This window comes from Pseudophryne corroboree, chromosome 4, assembly GCF_028390025.1.
Source record: "Pseudophryne corroboree isolate aPseCor3 chromosome 4, aPseCor3.hap2, whole genome shotgun sequence".
NCBI classification, from domain to species: Eukaryota; Metazoa; Chordata; class Amphibia; order Anura; family Myobatrachidae; genus Pseudophryne; species Pseudophryne corroboree.
The window spans coordinates 482,552,795-482,578,036 of NC_086447.1; the positions used below are offsets into that span (position 1 = coordinate 482,552,795).

General features: G+C 46.6%; 1 protein-coding gene across 1 annotated transcript in view; it reads left to right on the forward strand.

Moving 5' to 3' along the window:
- Positions 1 to 619, forward strand: part of MTRES1 (mitochondrial transcription rescue factor 1) — a 38,880-nt gene extending 38,261 nt beyond the window's left edge. The window contains exon 4 of the mRNA XM_063917066.1: positions 301 to 619. Within this exon, the coding sequence (XP_063773136.1) occupies positions 301 to 516 (216 nt within the window). The 3' untranslated portion in view covers positions 517 to 619. The remainder of the gene's footprint in view (positions 1 to 300) is intronic.
- Positions 620 to 25,242: the final 24,623 nt, after the last annotated feature.

Genomic DNA, 25,242 nt, shown 5'->3' on the forward strand with positions numbered 1-25,242 from the left:
GGGAGAGGTGGTGGCACTCAATAGTGCAAGGGAGAGGTGGTGGCACTCGGTAGAAATGGTAGCGGAGAGCAACCCGTTATTATAAGCAATGTTTCCCTGTGGCGTTCGCTGGAGAGTGTGTATGCACGTTCTCGCTAATAGTGGTAAAACAATGTAGTGCGTCTGATTTCGCGGAATCTCCACGCCAAGAAGCAATTTGTGGCAAAGATGTGTGAGGACGTATCTGTATATTTCTGCTTAGATTCTGAAAATTGTCTGAATCTTTCTTGTACAATGATTTAGCAATTGTTCTTTCTTTAGGTGAAAGTTGGTGATATTTTGGATTTAATTGTTGAAGATTCCAGCGAAAATGAGACCACAACAGTGATGAGAATTGTATTGAAAGATGTGCTAAAAGAAAAGACCTCAACCGATAAATACAAAGTTGTGCTTAGGCGATGGAAAACTTTGAAGGTTCCTAGGGCTGTGGAGGCTTTCAGAATGACTGACAAACACACCACTGATGCAGAACATTGAGATTTGGTGATTTTCATCGGGAAGAGAGAATTCTAAAACAAAATCTATTTTTACTGTTATCTTGCATGGTATTTTGACTGTTAACAACTGTTTGTTCACATTCTGCTGCCTTAGTTTGTTTTTTTGCTAATATTTAGACCAGTGAAGAGCAACTTGCACAAAGCAAATAAGAGGAACTGGACGAACCATGTTGCAATGCGAGGGTACAAATAATGTCTTTTCTCTGCATGCAGGGCAAAAACTGTCTGTTTCTGCATGTAGCTCACAAATGCTGTAAAGCTTTATTTTTACACTGCAAATAAGAGTTCAGCTAGCTCGTGCCTCTCCCAGCTCTGTACATTTTTAATGTCTCATCTGCAGTTTAACATAGTTTTGCCGAGGTGTAACTTTGCTCCTTTTTGTACCCTTCTCCCAATTCAGAATCGGGCCCCATTAACTTTAATCTTAGTAAGAAATTAAAATGGGATCTGGTCAGGATCCCGGCAGTGGAAATACAGACGCCGGAATCCTGACACTATTTGGAATGCCGACACTGGCATCCCGAATCGAGGCATCTGCCAGCCCCTCTGACTGGTAAGTCACACGTTGGGTTTGGATTCTAAACATCGGGATGCTGCGATCGCTATTCTGGCCGCTGGCATTTTTAAATTAGTGAATGAAAGTGTCGGCGGTCTGCATATGCATGTTAGTGTAAGTTAAGTAAGCGTTATAAGCTGATGATTCACTCAATTTATGAAAGGTAGGTGTATAGCTGTGACTGACATTTTGCAAATAGGTTTTCATCTGTCAGCCTCATACACTTGTTGTTTTTAATGTCCCATATAAAATGCCTGTCCACGAGTAGAGTCAAAAATCCTCAACAACTTTTGCAGCCATCCCTTTGATCTTGGTTGATCTACTGGTGCCCAGTACTATTTGTGCATGGAGACCAAAGAAAGAAACAGTTATGTGCAGAGCACTGGAGTATACGGTTATATTTCTTATAATCAACTCTGCATCAGCCCATAGGGGAGTAAGTTAGTGTTGTGGACAGATCTTGTGTGTGTTTCCTGCTTGCACTTTTTTTCTGGAGTCAAGTTTCATAGATATGTTCATCCCTGCATACAGGCAAATATACACATTTAACTACAGTATACACACAATGTGAGTGTCCAACTTGTATTCAAGTCTGAATTGGGCTTCTAGTGTTGCTAAAAATCAGGTACTGTATCAATCATATACTTGTGTGTTTTTATCATCTCCATGTGGAAATCAGGTATGCTTTTGGAGAGATTAAACTATATAGGGATGTATTCAATAGCTGTCGGAACCTGCCGTCTTGTCTAAAAGACGGCAGCTTCTGACAAATTTCGGTCGGAAAGGGTTCTGACCTATTCAAAAAGTGCAGGTTTTCCGACAGGTCGGGAATTCCCGACTTGTCGGAAAACGCGTGGATCGGCGGAACAGCCGCCGATCCGCGTGCTTCTTTTGTAAACGAGGCCAAATCCGGCAGGTTTTGGCCCCCTTTTCCGACAATCTCAATACGACTTTAAAAAAAGTCGGATTAAGGTGAGGAGATGGGGGAGCGGTGCGCTGGGCTACGGGGAGCGGGGATGAGAGGTACTTTGATGGCCGTCCTGCGGCCAGGCACCTCTTTTCCTGCAGCGCGGCACTGGGCGGCCATGATGTGCGGCTCCAGCAGCTCCCTGTGTTCTCACACATGGGCATCTGCTGACAGCCGCACGGACACCGGCCAAATCCGACAAATTAGGCTCAAATCCGACAGTCGGATTTGGCCATTCTATTGAGTAGGGGTTATCGGATCCATTCAACAAATGCATGTCGGAATGGATCCGACTCTTATTGAATATACCCCATAGTGTAGAATAGGAGAGCCCAAGATCAGTCGACAAGGACGTCTACTGTTTCATGTTTCCTAGATAACCTGTAGATCTTTTAAAATGTGTCCGTTAGTAACTGACTGCACCACTTGTGATTTTTGCCAGTAATTAAAAACACATACAGTATGCACCTGTTCGGAGATCTGGAAAACATGAACTCTGAGGGGTCCTTGCCAACTGAACTTCACCATCCCTGGTGTAGAATAGTACCTTGACCTATTTTCTGCAGCTATTTCTGCTGTGGGGTACACTGGGCTCCACAAGGATAGACATTGGGGTGTAGAGTAGGATCTTGATCTGAGGCACCAACAGGCTCAAAAGCTTTGACTGTTCCCAAGATGCATAGCGCTGCCTCTATAACCCCTCCACCCTGCACAGGAGCTCAGTTTTGTAGTTGGTGCTGCAGATAGCAGGCACGTAACAGAGGGGCTGCTCCAGGCAGCCCTAAAAAGAGCTTTTTATGAAGAAAAGTGAAGACTTCAAGGGATGCAGCAGTGTGTAGATGTCAGAGACATTCACTGCTGCAGCTCCATCTCTCCCTAGCGGTGCTGTACACTCCCGCGCCCTGGTTGGCGGGTAACTACAGCGGGAGGCTCCGGTTTTCTTCTGGTCAGGCACGCACGACTGGGGCTCCGGGATCGCGTGGCCGCGCTTTGGGAGGTGGTGAGTGGGTCCCGCTGGCGGTGGACACTGTGGCAGTACAGGTGATCCCACTAGATCACCAGGGCATGGGTGCAGGTCAGCTTTTCTCTCTAAACCTTTTTATGTGTAGCCCGCAGTACCAGGTGGTTTTGCCAGCAGAGGGGATAAGGCTTAGACCTGGAGCCCCAGGGCGCCATTTCCAGTAAATGTTTCCGCCCTGGAGCTGCATATCTGTCTCTCCCTCACTCCCTGTCAGTGTTTGGGCGCCATTTCTCTCAGCTACACTGTTCCTGGGACTGCTTGGGCAAATCCTCCTTTGTAAAGCCGCCTGGTAGTCAGCGCTGTGACTTTACAAGACACTTAAGTATTCTACATGTCATTTAGACAGTGATAGTTAAGAAAGAGTGCATTTAGTCAGGGTTCTCTGGTACAAGTACCCTGTGATATACATCCTGTTCTTACTGTGTAGTGTTATATCTATTGACTACATAGCTATATATAAGCTAGTCCAGTGCAGTATTATTGTTGGTAATAACCTCTGCATTGTATAACTGTGACTATATGTGTGTGCATTAGCTTGCTGGGTGATTTTCTTTCGTGTCTCTCACTCAACTTGCTATCCCTATATTCTATAACCTGAGGGGGCTTGGTGTGTCAGGTTTATAATAATATAATATAGGATATTCACAAGATATACTCTAATTGTATTTTTCTCTGATTTTAGTCACCATATCTCTCCTGTATCCCTGCTTGTGCTGACTACACTGCACAGGGGTTTGGGCAAGAGGTATTGTGCTGCTGACAATTGTACCGTGTTACCTGATATTGCAAGTTATATCATGTCTGCTTCTGAGGGTAATGGTTCTGGGGCTGAACACACTACAGGTGTTGCTGACGCCACAGATCTCTATGAGGAGAATATAGCAGCTGCGGGCTCTGGTTCTGGGGGCTCCTTGCCCCCCAGTGGGACTGTGGTAACGGGGGTCCATAATGACCCGCCGTGGGCTACTTTTTCCACACTTCTGAATACGCTAGTTACTAAACTAACGCCCCCCATGGGACCTCCTTTGCCGGTTCAACAGTATGTGGGCCTTGCGGCTAACCCGCCGTGGGCAGATAACTTGTCTGCTCAATTGAAGAAATTGAACCAGTCCTTGACTACTAAAAAGTCTGCCCCTCGCTCGCCTAAGACCAAGGGGTCCTCTAAGCGAGCTCTTACCTCCTCACAATCCACTGCTGTCACTGACACCTCGTCTGATGAAGACGGCGCTTACACTGACCCCACAGATTCTGACACAGATACTGCTGATGGGGAGGGTAGTTTACATGTGGATGTTCCTGATCTTTTGGAGGCTATTAAGTTGATTCTACAGATTACGGATAATCCCGAGCCATCCGTCCCTCCTAAGAAGCCAGAAGATAGGTTCAAGCGTCAGAAGGTGGTTAAACAAGTTTTACCTCATTCTGATCACCTGGTGGATATAAGTCAGGAATCCTGGGAAAATCCAGGGAAGAAGTTTGTGCCTCAAAAGAAGATGCTGGCTCGCTATCCCCTCGCGCCAGAGTTGTCTAAAAACTGGGAAACTCCTCCAGTGGACTCGCATGTGGCTAGGATGGTGGTTTCCTCCGCTCTACCTGTCACTACCGTCACGTCTCAGAAAGAGCCTACGGATAAACGTGTGGAGGGTTCTCTGAAAGCGATTTACACCCTCACGGGTGCTGCACAAAGGCCCACTATTGCAGCAACATGGGCTGCAGAGGCTATTGAAGCATGGGCCCTAGAGTTGGAAGCTGAAATCTCTTCTGACCATGCTAGACAATGCTTGTCATATATTGTCACAGCTTCTCACTATATTAGAGGCGGCTTCTGATGCCGGTATTCTAGCAGCCAAGGCCTCTACTACGTCAGTCCTGGCTCGCCGGATATTGTGGCTGAGATCCTGGTCCGTGGATCTGGATTCTAGAAAAAACCTGGAGGTACTCCCTTTCAAGGGAGATATTCTGTTTGGGGAGAACTTAAATAAGATAGTAGCTGATTTGGCTACTGCCAAAACTGCCTGTCTGCCAAGTACTGCTCCTTCTGTGTTGAAGGCTAAAGGTACTTCCTTTCGTCCCTTCCGTCCTTCAGGTAAAGCAAAAGGTCAGGCGTACCACAAGCAGGCCCGCACTTCCAAACCTGGTAAGCCAAAGCCCAAAAGAGCCTGGGCTGCCAGTCAGCCAGCTTCCAAGACCGATAAGCCTGCTACGTGACGGGGCAGGCCTCCCCCTGGAGGATCCCAGGGTGTGGTGCCGGCTTCTAGGGTATACCCAGGAATGGTTGAAGACCACTTCAGATGCCTGGGTACGGGAAGTCGTCACTCGAGGTTACGCCATAGCCTTCAAAAACCGTCCCCCTCATCGATTTTGCTTGACAGACGTCCCTTTGGACCAGACAAAGGCAAATACTCTACATTCGGTGGTACAGACCCTCCTGGATACAGGAGTGGTAGTACAGGTGCCTCTTGCTCAGAGAGGCCGTGGGTACTATTCTCCGCTATTTCTAGTCCCGAAACCGAATGGGTCCTCCCGGCCCATTATCAACCTCAAGGCATTGAACAAGTTTGTGAAAGTCTCCAAGTTCCGTATGGAGACCCTTCGCTCTATAGTTCTGGCCTTGGAACCTGGGGATTATGTGGTCTCCCTGGATATACAGGATGCTTACCTGCACATTCTTATAGCAGTGTCGCATCAGCAATACCTGAGGTTTGCGATTGGCAACCTCCATTACCAGTTTCGGGCGTTACCTTTTTGGCTTAACTACGGCTCCACGAGTCTTCACCACGGGTGGCTCATCAACTGGAAGAAATCCTCTCTGGTCCCTGCTCAGAGCATGGTGCACCTGGGAGCGCTATTGGACACTCACAACCAGCGGTTGTTCTTGTCTCAGGAAAAGGTCCTGAAGCTTCAGGACAGGATTCGTTGCTTCCTTTCTCGTCTGCAAGTGTCGATACATTAGGCGATGCAGGTGCTGGGCCTCATGGTGTCAGCATTCGACATGGTGGAGTATGCTCAATTCCATTCTCGCCCCCTCCAGAGGCTAATTCTGGCCAAGTGGGATGGCCTGCCTCACCGGATCAGGTCTCATATGATCTCATTGACTCCGGAGGTACGTCTGTCGCTGTACTGGTGGCTCTAGGACCAACGATTGTGCAGGGGCCGTTCCTTCTGGATATCCGACTGGGTCCTGTTGACGACAGATGCCAGTCTAAGGGGTTGGGGCGCGGTCCTGGAGCAAAAATCCCTTCAGGGTCGGTGGACCAAGGAGGACTCTCCCGATCAACATTCTGGAATTGCGGGTGGTCTTCAACTCATTGAACCTGGCCCAGCATTTACTTCAGAACCGTCCTGTTCAAGTACAGTCGGACAACGCCACCACAGTGGCTTACATAAATCATCAAGGCGGCACTCAAAGCCGTTTGGCAATGAAGGAAGTCTCACGGATTCTGCAATGGGCGGAACGCCATCTACCGGCCATATCGGCAATATTCATTCCGGGAGTCCTGAATTGGGAAGTGGACTTTTTCAGTCGTCAGGACGTACATGCCGGAGAGTGGGGCCTCCATCCAGAAGTGTTTCAACTCCTAGTGGAAAGATGGGGTCTTCCAGATGTGGATCTGATGGCGTCTCGACACAACCACAAGGTTCCAGTCTTCGGAGCAAGGACAAGGGATCCTCAAGCAGCATTCGTGGATCCGCTGGTGGTGCCGTAGAGGTTTCGGCTGCCGTACGTGTTCCCTCCGGTGTCACTCCTGCCCAGGGTAATTCGGACGTTCAAGCAGGAAAGAGGAATCCTGCTTCTCATAGCTCCAGCGTGGCCCAGACGGCACTGGTTCTCAGACCTGCAGGGCCTATCGTCAGAGCGTCCAATTCTACTTCCACAATGCCCAGACCTCCTCTTTCAGGGCTCCTGTGTCTACCAGGACCTAGCCCGGCTGTTTTTGACGGCGTGGCTCTTGAAGCTTCCGTCTTGAGGGCTAAAGGGTTTTCTGAGGCGGTCAGTCAAACTATGTTGCTGGTCCGGAAACCGGCTTCTGCTCGGATTTACCATAGGGTCTGGCATTCTTACTTTGGTGCGCATCTAACAATTATGACGCTTCCAAGTTTAGTACAGCCAAGTTGTTGGCTTTTCTTCAGCAGCGCCTGGACTTAGGCCTGCGTCTGGCCTCCCTCAAGGTTAAAATTTCTGCCTTGTCGGTGTGGTTTTGGAGACAAATTGCGACCTTACCTGATGTGCATACCTTTACTCAGGGTGTGTTGCGTATCCCTGTGGCTCCTTGGGACTTGTCGGTGGTTTTGGAGGCATTACAAGAGTCTCCGTTTGAACCTCTTGGTTCAGCTGATCTTGAGTGGCTTTCCCTTAAGGTGGTGTTTCTGCTGGCTATTGCCTCAGCTAGAAGAGTGTCGGATTTGGGTGCCTTGTCTTGTAGTTCCCCATATCTGATATTTCACCGTGACCAGGCGGTTCTTAGGACTCGTCCCGGATATTTACCTAAGGTGGTTGCTTCGTTCCACCTTATTCAGGAGATTGTGGTTTCGGCACTTGTTTCTCCTGATCTGTCTCCCAAAGAGCGGTCTTTGGATGTGGTACGGGCTCTCCGTATCTATGTGAAGAGAACTGCTTCTATTAGGAAATCTGATTCTCTCTCTGTTCTGTTTGGGTTTCACAAACGGGGCTGGCCTGCTCACAAGCAGACTTTGGCCAGATGGATTAGTATGGTGATTGCACATGCTTATGTGAAGGCTGGTCTGTCAGCTCCTGCTCACATTACGGCCCATTCTACTGGACCTTCTTGGGCGGCCCGCCGTGGTGCGATCCTTGAACAATTGTGCAAGGCGGCTACGTGGTCCTCAGTGAACACGTTCATAAGGTTCTATGCCTTCGATACTGCCGCTTCCCAGGATGCTTCCTTTGGACGCCGGGTTCTTGTGCCCGCTACAGTGCGTCCCCTCCTATATGGAACTGCTTTAGGACATCCCCAATGTCTATCCTTGTGGAGCCCAGTGTACCCCGCAGCAGAAAACTAGTTTTATGGAAAGAACTTACCTTTGTTAAAACTCTTTCTGCGAGGTACACTGGGCTCCACAAGGCGCCCACCCTGACGCACTTAGCTTCTTTGGGTTGGTATGGCATTAGCCGCTGACACTACTCCTGTTGGGAGAATGTGGTGTTTGTGGCTACTAACTGTTGTCTCTTTTCCTGCTACTGCATTGGGCTGGTTAACTAAAAACTGAGCTCCTGTGCAGGAAGGCGGGGTTATAGAGGAGGCGGCGCTATGCATCTTGGGAACAGTCACAGCTTTTGAGCCTGTTGGTGCCTCGGATCAAGATCCTACTCTACACCCCAATGTCTATCCATGTGGAGCCCAGAATACCTCGCAGAAAGAGTTTTAACAAAGGTAAGTTTTTACCATAAAACTCGTTTTTGAGCTTGTTACCCAAATATTGAGAGTACACCTAGGGTGTTATTTAGGTTTCTGAACATTGAGGAATACTTGAGGCTTGTTTGGGATGTTGTCTTCAGTATAGGTCCTCTAACTTTGTTCTTAGGACCCCAAACAGTTCATGTTTAAATGTGTCCGTGAGTTATTAATACCCCTGTGCATCTACTAGGTGACCTGGAAAATATGAACTGTTGGGGGTCCTGAGGACTGAGTTTGACAACTAGTGATGTTGAGGTGACCGACGAGACGTAAGTTTCTAGATGGAGCCTTTCTGTCTAAAAGCACTTTTTCACCATAGTGGCTGCGCACATCATGGATGATTAAGGGAGCGCACTATGAGTGATTTTGTGGTTGTGAAGTGCAACTATTATGATCTTTGCCATACTGTTCTGAAGGCACATTGCCAACATCATGGATGATTGAATTGCCTTATGAGTTTTATAAGTGTTAGTACACACACATTAATCTTTATTATGGCTTACAACTATTAAGAAAAAATATAACTTTAACAGTAAGGATAATATGCACTTAATACATTTTAATTCTTCCAGGGGCATGCTGATCAAGTTTTTTTTTTCATAAAATTATGTAGAAACTACATTACATGACCCATCTTTCAAACTTCAAAACGTGGAGCCTTTCAGAGTTTACCACAGTTGGTTAACCCTCATCCTCACAGAGCATTAACCACTTTATGTATATGAAGGCATTCTTGCAGGAGAAAGATCCTGCAATCCCTCTCCCAAAGCCTCTGTCCAGCTCCATTAACTGACTGTGCATTCACAGTGTCAGATTCTTAGGAAGAGACTATTCTGATGGGCATGGGAAATAACTCGTAGGGATAGTGATTCTCGGACCACTGTTCTTAGAAGTTAATTGTAGTACTTTACATGGAGGGGATAATTTACTTAAACAGTCAGTCACACTATGCACTGATAATAATTGTGCCCCCCCCCCAACCAAAGCATTTCTTTTCTAAGACTAAATCTGACTGGAAGGACAGCAAATGACCTCATATTTCATTGCTATAATCAAGGACTGTATCATAATTGATGATTTCTAAATTGTCAAGTGGTAATTGTTCTACAGGTGGAACTCAGAAAATTAGATTATTATGGAAAAGTTCATATATTTCTGTTATTCAGCTTAAAAGGTGAAACTAATATATTATATAGACTCATTACATGCAAAGTGAGATATTTCAAGCCTTTATTTGTTATAATTTTGATGATTGTGGCTTATAACTTAAAAAAAACCCAAATCCAAAATCTAAGAAAATTGGAATATTACATAAAATCAATAAAAAAAAGGATTTTAAATACAGAAATGGCCTTCTGAAAAGTATAATTATGCATATGTACTCAGTACTTGGTTTTGCATGAATTACTGCCTCAATGCGGCGTGGCATGGATTCTATCAAGCCTGTGGCACTGCTGAGGTGTTATGGAAGACCAGGATGCTTCAATAGCGGCCTTCAGCTCTTCTGCATTGTTCAGTCTCATGTCGCTCATCTTTCTCTTGGCAATGCCCCATAGATTATCTTTTTTCTTTAGCCCAGGTAAGACACTTCTAACGTTGTTTGTTCAGGAGCGGCTTGACAAGAGGAATACGACATTTGCAGCCCATGTGCACGATCCGTCTGTGTGTGATGGCTCTTGATGCACTAACTCCAGCCTCCGTCCACTCATTGTGAAGCTCCCCTATACTTTTGAATGGCCTTTTCCTGACAAGAAAAAAAAGAACTGGTCTGTTGCTCAGTGGTCCAAAGTCCTCTTTCTCTTACATCCTAGAGGATACTGGGGTCCACATTAGTACCATGGGGTATAGACTGGTCCACTAGGAGCGTTGGGCACTTTAAGAAATCAATAGTGTGCACTGGCTCCTCCCTCTATACCCCTCCTACCAGACTCAGTTTAGAAAATGTGGCCGTAGGAGCTGGTCACGCTTAGGGAAGCTCCTGAAGAGTTTTCTGCATTTAGTTTTCTGTTTGTAATTTTCAGGCAGGACTGGTTGGCCAGCCTGCCTGCTTCATGGGACTAAGGGGGGGAACGGCCCAATCTCCTATAGGGTTAACGGTCCCGTTCCCCGCTGACAGGACATAGCTCCTGAGGGACTTATTCGCAAGCCCCACCACGGCAAGCGTACAGTTCCGCAGCACGCCGCCACCCCTAACAGAGCCAGAAGAGTGATGAGTAGATGGCTGGTGTCCCGGTTAGCGGGTCGCCGGCTGTAATGGCATCAGGGTATGCAGCGCAGTGCTGTCATGCAGGCTGCGCTCCAGGGCTCAGGTTGACATGCAGTGAGTGTGTCCCGCTGTGAGGGGTGCGCTGAGCCACTAATGAATATCCACACTGGCCAAATAGCTTCACAGGGGTTCTAACCCACTGTTCAGCAAAACATACATCAGGCCAGCATAAAAAAAGGGAAGCCACGTGCCATTATGGGGGCGGGGCTTCACTATGAGTGGTTCAGCAGCTCACCAGTGCCATTTTCCCTCTGCAGCTTACACTGACAGGCATCTCAGGAAAGCACAGCTCCACCACACGGACTCCACGTCTCCTCTGCGGTTCCGGGGGGAAGTGTTGTAGAATACTAAGCCCTCTTATGGGACTTAGGGGGTATTTCAGAGTTGATCGCAGCAGCAAATTTGTTAGCAGTTGGGCAAAACCATGTGCACTGCAGGTGTGGCAGATGTAACATTTGCAGAGAGAGTTGTGTGGGTTATTTTGTTTCTGTGCAGGGTAAATACTGGCTGCTTTATTTTTACACTACAATTTAGATTTCAGTTTGAACATACTCCACCCAAATCTAACTCTCTCTGCACATGTTATATCTGCCCCCCCACCTGCAGTGCACATGGTTTTGCCCAACTGCTAACAAATTTACTGCTGTTATCAACAAATTATGCCCTTAGTTTGATGACCCAGCTGAGTTTACTTAGCTAATAGGGCGCGGTGTAGCTGGCTCCATTGTCTGTGTCTCCCTGTGGGCTCTGTGTGGGTGTGTGTTTGTGTGTCCCTTCATGTTACCATGTCACAGGACTGTGTTTCTTGCACAGCAGAATGTCTGTCCATGGTTAGATTCCATTAAGGGGATGATCTCTTGTTATTTCTAATAAATTGTCTCATACTGAGAAACAGATGCAATACTTAAGACAGTCTATGGATGACCTGATGAATAGAGATTCAGTTCCCATACCAGAATCTCAGACCCCTGCCATTTGTCCACAAAAGCGTACTCTGGCCCAGCTCATGCAGGTTGATACTGATGACGATGCATCAGACACAGAAGAGGGTGAAGTGGATGTGGGGGAAATGCGGGCCTGTCACAATGAATGCAGGCCCTTATAGAAGCTATTAGGGATGTCCTGCACATTCCTGACAAGGTGGCGGAGGTAGATGAGGAATCTTATTTTAATGTAAAAAAAATGTCAGCTACTTTTCCAGCATCAAAGGAATTGAATGCCCTGTTTGAGGAAACTTGGGCTAATCCTGACAAGAAGTTTCAGATCCCTAAAAGATTAATTACATCCTTTCCCTTTCCTCTGGAGGATAGAAAAAAAATGGGAAAACCCACCAATTGTGGACGCATCGGTATCTAGGTTGTCACTTAAGATAGGCTTACCTGTTCCTGGGGCAGCATCCTTAAAGGACACGGCTGACCGCAAGATTGAGACCACTCTCAAATCCCTATACACGGCTGCTGGGGTGGCCCAGAGACCCACTATTGCTTGTTCATGGATCACTAGGGCCATTACTAAATGGTAAGGTAATCTACTTGACGGTTTAGATTCCTTACCCGGGGAAGATAATTTTACTCCTACAGCATATTCAGGACTCTGCTAACTTTATGGTGGAGGTCATAAAGGAAATTGGTTTGCTCAATGCAAGCACCACTGCCATGGCAGTGTCAGATCGCAGGGGTTTGTGGCTACGCCAGTGGACTGTGGATGTGGATTCCAGGAAAGGCATGGAAAGCCTACCATTCACAGGTGAGGCTCTTTTTGGAGATGACTTGGATACGTGGATATCCAAGGCTACGGCGGGTAAGTCTACGTACCTTCCTTCTGCAGCACCCCCAGCTAGGAAAACCTAATCTGCTCCAACTCTGCAGTCCTTTCGGACAGTGAAATTTAAGGGTAAAGCCAAAGGTTCTTCTACAGCCTTCAAAGGCAATATAGGTAAACCCAGAAAACCAGCAGCTGCAGGTTCTCAGGAACAGACCTCCGGTTCTGCTTCCTCAAAGCCTTCAGCATGACTGTGGAACACACTGCCTGGAAGACAGGCAGGTGGGAGCCCGGTTACGTTATTTCAGTCACATTTGGGCAACATCATGCCAAGATCCCTGGGTCAAAGATCTTATCACCCAGGGTTACAGACTGGAGTTTCAGGAACTCCCACCTCACAGATTCTTCAAATCAGGCTTACCAGCTTCTCCAGAACCAAGTATGACTTTACAGGCAGCAATCCAGAAACTGGTACAAACTCAGGTCATTCAACTACAAAACAAAGGTTATTACTCCAACCTGTTTGTGGTAGCAAAACCGGACGGTTCGGTAAGGCCCATTTTAAACCTCAAGTCACTAAACCCGTACTTAAGGGTGTTCAAGTTCAAGATGGAGTCTTTGAGAGTGGTTATCTCTGGTCTGGAGGAGGGGGAATTTCTGGTGTGTCTATACGTCAAGGATGCGTGCCTTCATATTCTGATTTGGCCACCTCATCAGGCTTATCTACGGTTTGCACTAGAGGACTGTCACTTCCAGGCCCTGCCATTTGTACTCTACACGACACCGAGGGTATTCATCAAGGTAATGGCAGAGATGTTTCTACTCCGCAAGTAAGGAGAGAACATAATACCGTACCTGGACGACCTGCTGATTAAAAGCACCATCCAGGGAGAGGTTGTTGGACAACATTGCCCTCTCACCCGGCTACTCCAGGATCACCGGTGGATTCTGAACCTACCAAAATCCCACCTGGAACCAACACTGAGTCTTCCGTTCATGGGGATGATACTGGATACGGTGGAACAGAAGGTATTCCTTCCATTGGAAAAGGCATTGGTACTCCAGTCGATGGTGCAGGATGTTCTAAAACCAACCCGGATATTGGTGCATCTATGCATTCGCCTTCTGGGGAAGATGGTAGCCTCATACGAGGCTCTGCAGTATGGAAGGTTTCATGCAAGGCCCTTCCAGCTGGATTTGCTGGACAAATGGTCCGGTTCGCATCTTCACATGCACCAGAGGATGCGTCTGTCACCGAAAACCAGGATTTCTCTTCTGTGGTGGCTTCAGACTTCTCACCTGACCGAAGGTTCGGGATTCAAAATTGGATTCTGCTAACCACAGACACAAGCCTCAGAGGTTGGAGAGCAGTCACCCAGGGGGAACAGTTCCAGGGAAAATGGCCATGTCAGGAAACCATTCTTCCAATCAACATTCTGGAGCTAGGGGCCATATACAATGCCCTTCGACAGGTGTCACATCTTCTTCAAGATTATGCCATTCAAGTTCAGTCAGACAATGTGACAGCAGTAATGTACATAAAAGAGCAGAGCAGCAATGTCAGCGGTAACAAAGATTCTCCTCTGGACAGAAAGGCACGTGGTGGTGCTGTCGGTAATGTACATTCCGAGAGTAGACAACGGGGAAGCAGACTTCCTCAGCAGACACGATCTTCACCCACAGGTGTTCGAGTCCTTGACACGTCGGTGGGGAATTCCACAAATCGACATGATGGCCTCTCGTCTCAACAAGAAGCTGATGCAGTATTGTTCCTGGTCAAGGGACCCACAAGCAGTGGCGGTGGATGCTCTGGTGACTCCATGGGTCTACCACATGGTGTACGTGTTTCCACCTCTTCCATTGATCCAAGAATTCTCAAAAGAATAAAAAGGGAAAAGGTTCACGCAATTCTCATTGCTCCGGACTGGCCAAGAAGGGCCTGGTACACGGATCTTCTGGAGATGCTCCTAGAGGACCCGTAGCCTCTGCCTCTTCGCGAGGATCTTCTACAACAGGGCCGTTCGTCTATCAAGACTTACCACAGCTACATTTGACGGCATGGAGGTTGAGCATCAAATTCTAGCCTGGAAAGGGATCCCGGATAGGGTTATTCCAACCTTGATCCAAGCCAGAAAAGGGGTAACGCCTACACATTACCACTGTATTTGGAAGAAATACGTCTCTTTGTTGTAAATACAGGAAATTCCCTGCAGTGGAATTTCAACTGGGATGTTTTCTCCTTTTCTGCAGTCAGGTGTGGATGTGGGCCTACGTTTGGGCTCCACAAAAGTCCAGATTTCGTCTTTATCCATTTTCTTCCAGAAACAATTGGCTTCCCTCCCTGAGGTTTAGACATTTTTGAAGGGTGTTCTGCACATCCAACCACCCTTTGTGCCTCCTACGGTACCTTGGGATCTCAACATGGTGTTGCAGTTCCTACAGTCGGAATGGTTTGAACCTTTACAGGAGGTGTACGTAAAGTTTCTTACGTGGAAGACCGTCACACTGTTGGCATTGGCTTCAGCAAGGTGTGTGTCGGAGCTTCAGGTGCTGTCTCACAAGAGCCCCTATTTGATTTTTCATGAAGATGGAGCTGAACTCAGAACTCGTCAGCAATATTTTCCTAAGGTGGTGTCTGTGTGTCATATCAACTAACCTATTGTGGTTCCGTTGCTTACTGACACCTCTGCTACCTCAAAGTCCTTGGATGTTATGAGGGCTTTAAAGATCTATGTGAAGCGGACAGTTCGTCACAGAAAGTCTAAATCGCTGTTTGTTCTCTATGATCCCAAGTAAATTGGGGTGTGGTATTGAAAGTCGACAGTAACTAGGTCGACAATGTCTAGGTCGACCACTATTGGTCGACAGGGTGTCTAGGTCGACAGGGTCTTTAGGTCGACATGTTCTAAGTCGACAGGTCAAAAGGTCGACATGAGTTTTTGATGTTATTTTGGTGTTGTTTTCTTCGTAGAGTGACTGGGAACCCCAATTAGTGCACCGCGTCCCCTCGCATGGCTCGCTTCGCTCGGCACAGATTACCGTTCCAATCGTAGTCCACGTGGATCGTTGAGTATGAAAAGGTTCAAAAAAAGAAAAATATTGTGAAAAACTCATATCGACCTTTTGACCTGTCGACCTAGAACATGTCGACCTAGAGACCCTGTCGACCTAGACACCCTGTCGACCTAGTTACTGTCGACCAATAGTGGTCGACCTAGACATTGTCGACCTAGTTACTGTCGACTTAGAGACCGGATCCCGAAAATTGGGTGTCCTGCTTAAAAGCAGTCTATTGCTCGCTGGATCAGGCTTACTATCCAGCATGCTTATTCTACGGCAGGATTGCCAGTTCCTAAAGTACAGGCCCACTCTACTAGGTCGGTGGGTTCTTCCTGGGTGGCTACCCGGGGTGTCTCAGCTTTACAGCTCTGCCGAGCGGTTACTTGGTCAGGTTGGAACACGTTTGCTAAGTTCTACAAGTTTGATACTTTGGCCTCTGAGGACCTTCAGCACTCTCCCAGGAACCTCAGCACTCTCCCACCCGGTTTGGGAGCTTTGGTACATCCCCATAGTACTAATGTGGACCCCAGTATCCTCTAGAACAGGCCTGGCCAACCTGTGGCTCTCCAGATGTTGTGAAACTACACATCCCAGCATGCCCTGCCACAAGTTTTAGCATTCCCTAATAGCAAAACTGTGGCAAGGCATGATGGGACTTGTAGTTTTACAACAGCTGGAGAGCCACAGGTTGGCCAGGCCTGCTCTAGAACGTAAGAGAAAATAGGATTTTAATTACCGGTAAATCCTTTTCTCATAGTCCGTAGATGATACTGGGCGCCCGCCCAGTGCTTCATTTCTTCCTGCACTGTTACTTGGTTAAGTAATGTTGGCTCAGCTGTTGCTGTTCCTGGTTTAATGTTTGGTTAGCTTGGCTTTCCTCTAGTTGTGTGTGCTGGTTCGGAATCTCACCACTATCCTTTTATGTCCTTCTCTCAAAGTATACAGAAAAAAGGGGAGAGATCCCTGTGGCGCAAAGAAGAAGTTACATGTACAGCCCAAACAAATAAATAAATAAATGAATAGTTTAATACAGTCCCTTGAGTCTTTGATCCTCCAGGATTGTTTTTCAACTCGTAGTACCTCAAATAGGAGAAAGACACTTAGTGTAACACCGTTATGACAGTTCACAGAACCAATATTATGATAGGTATCACACTCACATTTGATTAAAATAATCAATCAAAAGTATGTCCGTCTCCTCGGGCACAGTTTCCCAGACTGAGTCTGGTAGAAGGGGCATAGAGGGAGGAGCCAGTGCACACTATTGATTTCTTAAAGTGCCCAAGGCTCCTAGTGGACCCATCTATACCCCATGGTACTAATGTGGATCCCAGTATCCTCTACGGACTACGAGAAAAGGATTTACCGGTAGGTAATTAAATCCTATTTTTCTGATGAGAGCAAATTTTGCATCTCCTTTGGAAACCAAGGTCCCAGAGAATGGAGGAAGGATGGAGATGCACACAATCCAAGATGCTTGACGTCCAGTATAAAGTTTCCACAGTCTGTGTTGATTTGGGGAGCCATGTCATCTGCTCGTGTTGGTCCACTGTGCTTTATTAAGTCCAGAGTCAACGCAGCCGTCTACCAGGATATTTTACAGCACTTCATGCTTTCTTCAGCAGACAAGCTTTATGGAGATGCTTACTTCATTTTCAAGCAGGACTAGGCACCTGCCCACACTGCCATAAGTACCAAAAACCTGGTTTAATGCCTGTGGGATTACTGTGCTGGATTGGCCAGCAAATTCGCCTGACCTGAACCCCACTGAGAATCTATGGGACATTGCCAAGAGAAAGATGAGAGACACGAGACCGAACAATGCAGAAGAGCTGAAGGCCGCTATTGAAACATCCTGGTCTTCCATAACACCTCAGCAGTGCCGCAGGCTGATAGAATCCATGCCACGCCGCATTGAGGCAGTAATTCATGCAAAAGAGGCCCAAACCAAGTACTGAGTACATATGCATGATTATACTTTTCAGAGGGCCGACGTTGCTGTATTTAAAATCCTTTTTTTATTGATTTTATGTAATATTCTAATTTTCTGAGATTTTGGATTTGGGGTTTCCTTTAGCTGTAAGCCCCAATCATCAAAATTATAACAAATAACGGCTTGAAATATCTCACTTTGCATGTAATGAGTCTATATAATATATTAGTTTCACCTTTTAAGTTGTTACTGAAATAAACTTTTGCACAATATTCTAATTTTCTGAGTTTCTCCTGTATGTGCTCTAGGTGGCACTAGTCATAAGTTTATTACTCATACATTAAGCATTGGTGGCTTAAAGCAGGGAGTAAGTAACAGCAGCTGATGGGGCATATAGAAAAGAAAGCAGGAAGAGCTAGTGAAGGCTAGCATACTGCCCATTACTGATTAAGGATGTTTCTATTTTACATAAATTTACTTGTCTTTTATTATTTGCTCTTTTACTGTGAAAGCTGTCAGTATAGATAGGTATCATCAAATGGTAATGCACATTCAACAGTAAGAAATCATACACTATTGCAAAGGATTTACAGTAAATTTGGTGTTTGCTCCTATTGCAGGAGGAATTCTTGGTACAAGGGAGAAAATTTACTAAACTTTTTAAAAATGAAAAGGGGTGGTGTTGCCCATAGCAGCCAATCAGAGTTTTTCATATTGGAGTATGCAGTAGCATAATGATAGCTAGAACCTGATTGTTTGCTATGGGCAACACCACCACTCTTCATTTTTAGAAATATTAGTAAATTTACCCCAATGTCTTACAGAACAAGACTAGTAGACTTGTGAAACTGTGTGGCACTACAGGGGCTAGGCTATAGAAACAAAGTATAAATAGTTTAAAAAGTTATTACCTATTTTATTGTAAGTCAACTCAAGCAAACTGCCATATATTAAAAAAAAAAAAAAACTACGTCATAATGAAAGTGCAGTTAAAATGAATACAAAATTTGTATTTTATTAAATAATTTGCCTGCAGGAAAACAAACTTTATTTTTGTCTAAATCTCTGTTTATAAATGCAGACGGCTACTGTAAGTAAAAAAAACAACAGTGAATGAATTTGACATCACACATTTACATTTATAACTGAACAGGTTGTTGATTAAATTAGTTTACCTTATTAAGCTGAGGAGTTTCATCTCCCCTCTATGACTCAGGGATTTGCATTTTAAGCTTAGGGAAAAGAGGAAAAAGAAGGGTACCATAAGGGGTAGTGACTGATGGGGATGGAGGAAATAGTTAAGAGGAGGGGCAAAGGCTGGCAGAGAGTATGGCTGGGTACACACTTTTCAATCTACGGGGGGGCTATAGGTACCAGCGGGCCCTTAATGCCCTGAATGCTGTTACTTGTGGTTCTCCGATACCGGCATTTGGGAAGACTTGCTGGGACCTGTAGTCCTCCTGTAAAAGATAATATTAGTCTTACTTTAACTGACTTACTATCAACTTGGCACCCACCACCCAGGGGTGCCGGGGATAGCCCTGGGCTTCAGCCCAGGTCTGGGCTGTCCTTGAGAGGGGATACCTCTGTGGATGAGGGTAGGGGGGACGTCCTTAAAATCCCTAGGAATCACTGGCCTGGTCTGACTAGTTAGGTGGGAGAATCCCTTCTAGTGTGTCCCCTGGCTGTGGCATTATCTCCCTGCTAGTGTAGCCTGGTGCTGGTTGTAAAATGTGGGGGACTCCTACTGTATGTAATTTTTTCCCTATATTTTTAGAACCAGCTCCAGGAGCCTGGTGCTGGTTCATTAAATACAGGGGAGCCCTACACTTTTTTCCCCCCTGTATTTTTTGAACCAGGGTTCGGGGCTGGTTATGCATGGGGAGGAAGGAGGGACCCTACGCCATTTATTTATTTTTTTAACACACTGTACACACTCATATTTTTTACAAGCATTTTCCATTAGTACTACATTGATTGAAGCTTTTGGCAACTCTGCACCCACTAAGGGGTATATTCAATACCTGTTGGATCCTTTTCAATGGAAAGGATCTGACAGGTCAGTCAGTATTCAGTGCCGGGCCAAACCTGTGGTTTGGTCCGTTCCCAACAATGGCAATCCGACTTTCTGTAAAGTTGGATTGATATTGTTGGAAACGGGGCTAAAACCTGTTGGATTTGGCCGCGCTTCCGACAGCCAATGTGGTTTCTGACAATCCACGTGGTTTCCGACAAGTCGGGATTTCCCGACTTGTCGGAAAAAAGCTGCCGGCATTGAATAGGTCGGAACCGCTTCCGACCTAAACCTGTTGGAAGCTGCCGTCTTTCTAACAAGACGGCAGCTTCCGACACTTATTGAATACACCCCAAAGTGTACATTTTAAGTTTCTCTTCCAGCTAACCTAATGAGGCGCAGGAGATTGCCTGTTTAAAAATAAATAAAAATAAATATTGAGTTGTTTTTCTTTTCTGTCTGTTAGGATCTCCTGCTCTGTGCTGCCACGTCGCCATGGCAACTGGGAGGCAAGTGTTAGCGAAGTAACCTGAGCGCAGCTGATACTCCGGTCCAGGTTTTTACTGTGTAGTGGTTACAGACTCTGTGCACGGCAGGGAATCCGGCGCTGGTTTTGTGCTCAGTCTGTGAGGTCTGAGTGGGGCGTGGACAGCACCTGCTATATAAACCATCCTCTCAGGCTAGGCAAATGCTGCTGAATCTTTGTTTGTTAGTCAGTTCCATAGAGTTAGCTAGTACTGTGTGACTTTGTATTTACTTGTTGCTTACTGCGAATAGGCCTTGGGATTCGGTACTTCATTCTGCCAATCCGGACCTAGCAGTAAGACTGGAGTCAGTTGTTTGACCTGCTGGGGTTCTTTTGCTATTCTGTGAACCCAGCAGGTTTGCGGCTGTACTCTCAGACCTGCTTGCTTAATCCTCCCTCACTGTGCAGGGCGTCCAGGTGTCAGTTTAGTGGCAGTAAGCTGAACCTGTGCCCTGCAAGTGGGGGTTAGGATTGTGGATACTCTCCTTGTGTCTATATTTCTATCTCTGACCAAGGAGTTTATTCCCACACCCGTTGGTAACCCTTTGGGGTTTTTTCTGTTGCTCTTAGCAACATCATTTCAGGTGCTCCACATGTTAAATCACTACACATCGCTTCATTGTCCGCTCTATTCCATCTGAGCATTCCTGACACTAGGGAGACACCCGATTCCTTAGCCTTTGGGCTTCTCCGTTCACTTTGTGTTTATTAGTTATTCCATCACCTCCTGTGTATGTTATGTTATACTGTCTGTGAGTTCGTTTGCTTCGCTTCCCTCTCTGTTCATACACCGGTATACTCCTGTTAGCAGTGGTGTGCGTAACACTGTCATGGATATATACCATTATGTCATGGCGCAGTGTTTACTTGCAAAAAAAATTAAGTAAAGCTGGGTACACACCTATACAATTGTCAGCTCATTCTCCCGACATAGAGCTACACTGAAAGGTTTTTTGTTTTTTTAACATTTTTTTTTACTTTTCAGACTTTACCATCCACGTTAAGAATAGTAACCTGCCGAGCGTAGCGAGTCACCTTGTCAGAGGCATTGCTAGCGAAGCGGTACGCTAATGGGGCTTTTTTGTGGCAGAAAAGTGACATAACACCCCAAAAAAAAAGTGTCGACCATTTCCATGTCAACCTTTTGAACCTGTTGATCTTTTCTAATGTCTACCTATTCCATGTTGACCATTTGACCCTGTCGACCTAATGTATGTAGACCATTAGTGGTCGACCTATTGACTGTAGACCTTTTTAGTGTAGATTTAATAATCCACACCCCCGACATCGGGTAACGACCGATAATTGTATAGGTGTGTATGCAGTACCGATGCAGAAGCATCAGCTGATAAATGTCTTATAGCACTCCTGCAGTGATCAGGAGGTCAAATCTGGGCAGTCGACCTCCCGAACCTACAGAGGAGCTGCTTATCTCACTGCTGCTGCCGCCGACTCACTGGTGTCACGCTGGATACACACTTTTCGGATGATCGGGAGCATGACACCCGATCAGCAGAGGATAGGGAATGTGTGTAGCCAGCTTTCTAGAGGATGGAGATCAATTCTTTGTGATTTTCTGAGTTTAAATTGAATAAGCACTCATAATGTAGGTGATTTAATTGCTTTGGACTCAAATTTTTACTTTGTAAATATCTAAAGAACATTGTTTGTGTGAGTCTATACTTCTCAGGTAAATCAGTAAAGGATGAAGGGGAAAATACTTCTGAGACACCTACCTTTAGCAACAGGAGATTTAACGGTCTATTTATTAACAGTACTCTGCTCCCAGCGCTCCGGGGTGCATTTACTGCATCTACTACTAAGATTCAGCAAGACAAAGTGGGTGAACATTAAATCACCTACTCTGCGATTCCTGCTCTAGCTCATAGCGCTGTTATACTACGCATGTGCAACTTCACTTGTCCAATCCCAGACTGGCTTGCAGTGATTGAATGAGAAACCCTCCTCATGCACAGACTCCTGGTAACTTTTTGTTCAGTCAGACGTTGTCGTACAGAGCAACTCTGGCAGGGCCGGTGTAAGGTTTCAGGGCACCCTAGGCAAAGATTCACCCTACCACCCCCGCTTAAACCAATACACTCTCTCCAACCATCTAAATTAAACTGAAATCTTACCAAAATGCTTTTGACCTAGCCTTGGGAATAATATTTATGTGTGCACTGTAGATAGTAATATGCCACACATATGTGCCCCTATACGTAATATGCCACACATTAGTGCCCCAAATGCAATAGTATTAATGTTTCCTATACATTGTCTTGAATATTTTTATTCAGTGCACAAAATACTTCATCACATATTAAATATCTGATATATTTGTTATATAAAATACAATGCATGCACACTTTGTAAAGAATCCTGAAGCAACATTTTTAGAGTTGTCATCCTCTTTAATGCCACATTTGCTAGTGTGCCAGTTTTGTTTTCAAGTGTCAGTGTAAACTGCAGAGAGAGAGAGAGAGATCCAAAGAGTGTTTAAATGGAAAGTGAGTAGATTTAAAGTAAAATTAATAAAAGTAATGTAACTTTCATAGCAAATTATATTAAACTCTTTTATAAAACAGCAAATGAGGGAGGCATGAATTGATCAAAGGTTTCGTACAAAACAATATGATGTATACAGTATGGAAGAGGTGCTGCAAATAAGTGAGACACTCACACTCAGTAGATCTCTACTATAGTTGACCTATTATTCAGCACTGCACAAGCACACACTGAGAATAGGGGGGTTCCATTTTCACCCAGCAAAAGGGAAGCGCCCAGACCAAGCCAATGGCCAGGGATGGATAAAGGCTAGAGGGAGCCTCCACCAATAAAATGGACTCTACACCCCACCACTGTCACTACTTTGACCCTTAGGGGCACAAGAGAGAGAGTAAGGGGAGTGAGAAAGAAAGGGTGTCAGGGAGAGAGAAAGAAAGGGGGGAGAGAGGGGAGAACAAAAGATAGAGAGAAGGTATCCAGGAGAAAGAAGAGCGAGATAGAGAAAAGGGGTCTTAGAGAGAGAGAGAGACGAGCGAGAAAAACAGATTGGGAGCGAGAGAGAGAGAGGGTGTCGGGGAAAGAGGGAATGAGAGAAAGGAGGAAGAGCGATAGAGAGAGGGTATCAGAGAGAGGGGATTAAGAGCGAGACAGAGAGAGGAGCAACAGAGGGAGAGGATGATGGAGACAGAGAAGGATGAGAGGGGAGAGAGAATGAGGGTGTCAAAGGGAGAAAGAAGGGGAGAGAAAGGGGAGCAAGAGAGGATGAGAGACAGAGTGTCATAAAGAGAAGGAAAGGGAGGGGGAGCGGGCAAGAGAGAGATGGGATGTCAGCGAGAGGGAGGGGAAAGAGGGAGGGAGGGAGAGAGAGGGTGTCAATGAGAGAAATTCAGGCAGAGAAAGAGAGACAAAGCAAGGGAGAGACAGTGGAGTAAGAAAGGGAAGGGGAGCGAATAGGAGAGGGGGTGTCAGAGAGAAAGAGAAGGATAGAGAAGGACAGATAGAGGGGAGCAAGTGGTAGAGAGAGGGCAGAGGGAGATGGAGTGCGCAGGAGAGAGAGGGTGCCAGCAAGAGAGAGAAAGCGCGTCAGGGAGTGAATGAGGGTGAGACAAGAGAGGTACAATAGAGAGACGGAGATAGAGGGAGGGAGAGAAAAACTACCTGTTACAGCCTAGCTAGGCTTCAGCACAAGTCTCTGATGGGAGCGGGCATGTCATGGCATTAGGCTCCACCCCCTTTCCACCCACCAATCACCGCACTGAAGAGCTGGCAAGGTAGGGGTAATATTTGCTGCAGTGTGGGACCCCAATAATGTGGGGGCTCCTGGACAACGGCCCCGTGTATAATCCGGCCCTGCCAACGGCACACAGGAGGGGAAGGGTATCGCATATTATCCAGCACCATCAGTCATAGATCAGTGTCCTGGATGTGAGCGGTTACTGGGCAGCCGGGTGAGACTCTATGCTTTGCTTTATACAGTATATACACCTTAGTGGTCAGTGGGAGCAGCTTCATGTACAGTATGTAAGGCAGGTGCAGTCTGACTCTGAAGGCAGATGGAGTTGCGCCCCCCCTTTGCTATTACGTCAATGCTGCTGCATTAGCTGAGAGGGAGGAAGGGGAGAAGGCTGCAGTGCACAGTGACAGCGCCTGACATGCCTTTGTGGTGGCGACAATAGGAAGTGAGTGGTGGCTGCGGCTGATAAGATCCGCGGCCAGCACCAGCATCATGTAGCTGTATGAAAGATCTCTTTCAGAGACATCCTTCATTCTTGTGGTAGGTGACCCTAGCAGCGCCCCCTAGTGGGTGCCCCGCTTAGGCAGCTGCCTAAAGCTGCCTAATGGTAGCGCCGGCCCTGAACTCAGGTAATGGTTTCTCCTGCCCACCTATTAGTGCGGCGTCTGAATTATTAAAACAGCTACTTTTTTCAGTGAAAAGTGGACCCCCCAATGTCTTCCTCGGGTTTGTACCCACGGGTGTTCAGATCATGAATCCCGCCCTCCCTTTACCAGACTGCACACTTCCGATCCCCCACCACCCTATTAACCCTACTATACAGACTGGTGGATCAGTGCATGTGGTGTCTCTGCACAGACTGTGCTCTCCGGAGGCAGCCCGAAACTACCACCCTCCCTGAAGTGCCTTAAAAACGGGGCTTTGTCCCGCGAGGCTACACCCCTTCATACTGGTGTGCACCTCCACTCTCTGCGGCTGCCACATGGTATGGGCGCTGCTCTTTCCCTCTGGATAGTTGGGACAGGGATTTCCGATAACGGGTCAGTGAGGGAGGAGGAGGAGGCCAACACCGGACGGCATTGTGACCCGGGCATGTTGCCTCGCACACAGTTCTGCATGTAATGGCGGGGCTCCTATCCCAGAGACCCGCACCAGGGTGCATGGCTGTGGGTCAGTGGTGGACCCATTAGGGGGCGATGGGGGCAAAGCCCTGTGTGGCCAGCACTTGCCTACTGCACTCCGTGTCTCAGGGGAGAATCTGTGGTCAGAGTGGAGCATGTCATCCTCACATGCAGCGCTAGATGTGCTAAGACATGGCAGCTCCAGTAGACTAGTGTCCTTGTTTATACAGCCTGCGCTTCGTTCTGACACTACACATGCAGCTCAGTGCTGCCAACTACCAGGAGCTGATGCCTATGCTTCTGAAGAGCAGAGCTCAGTGTGCCG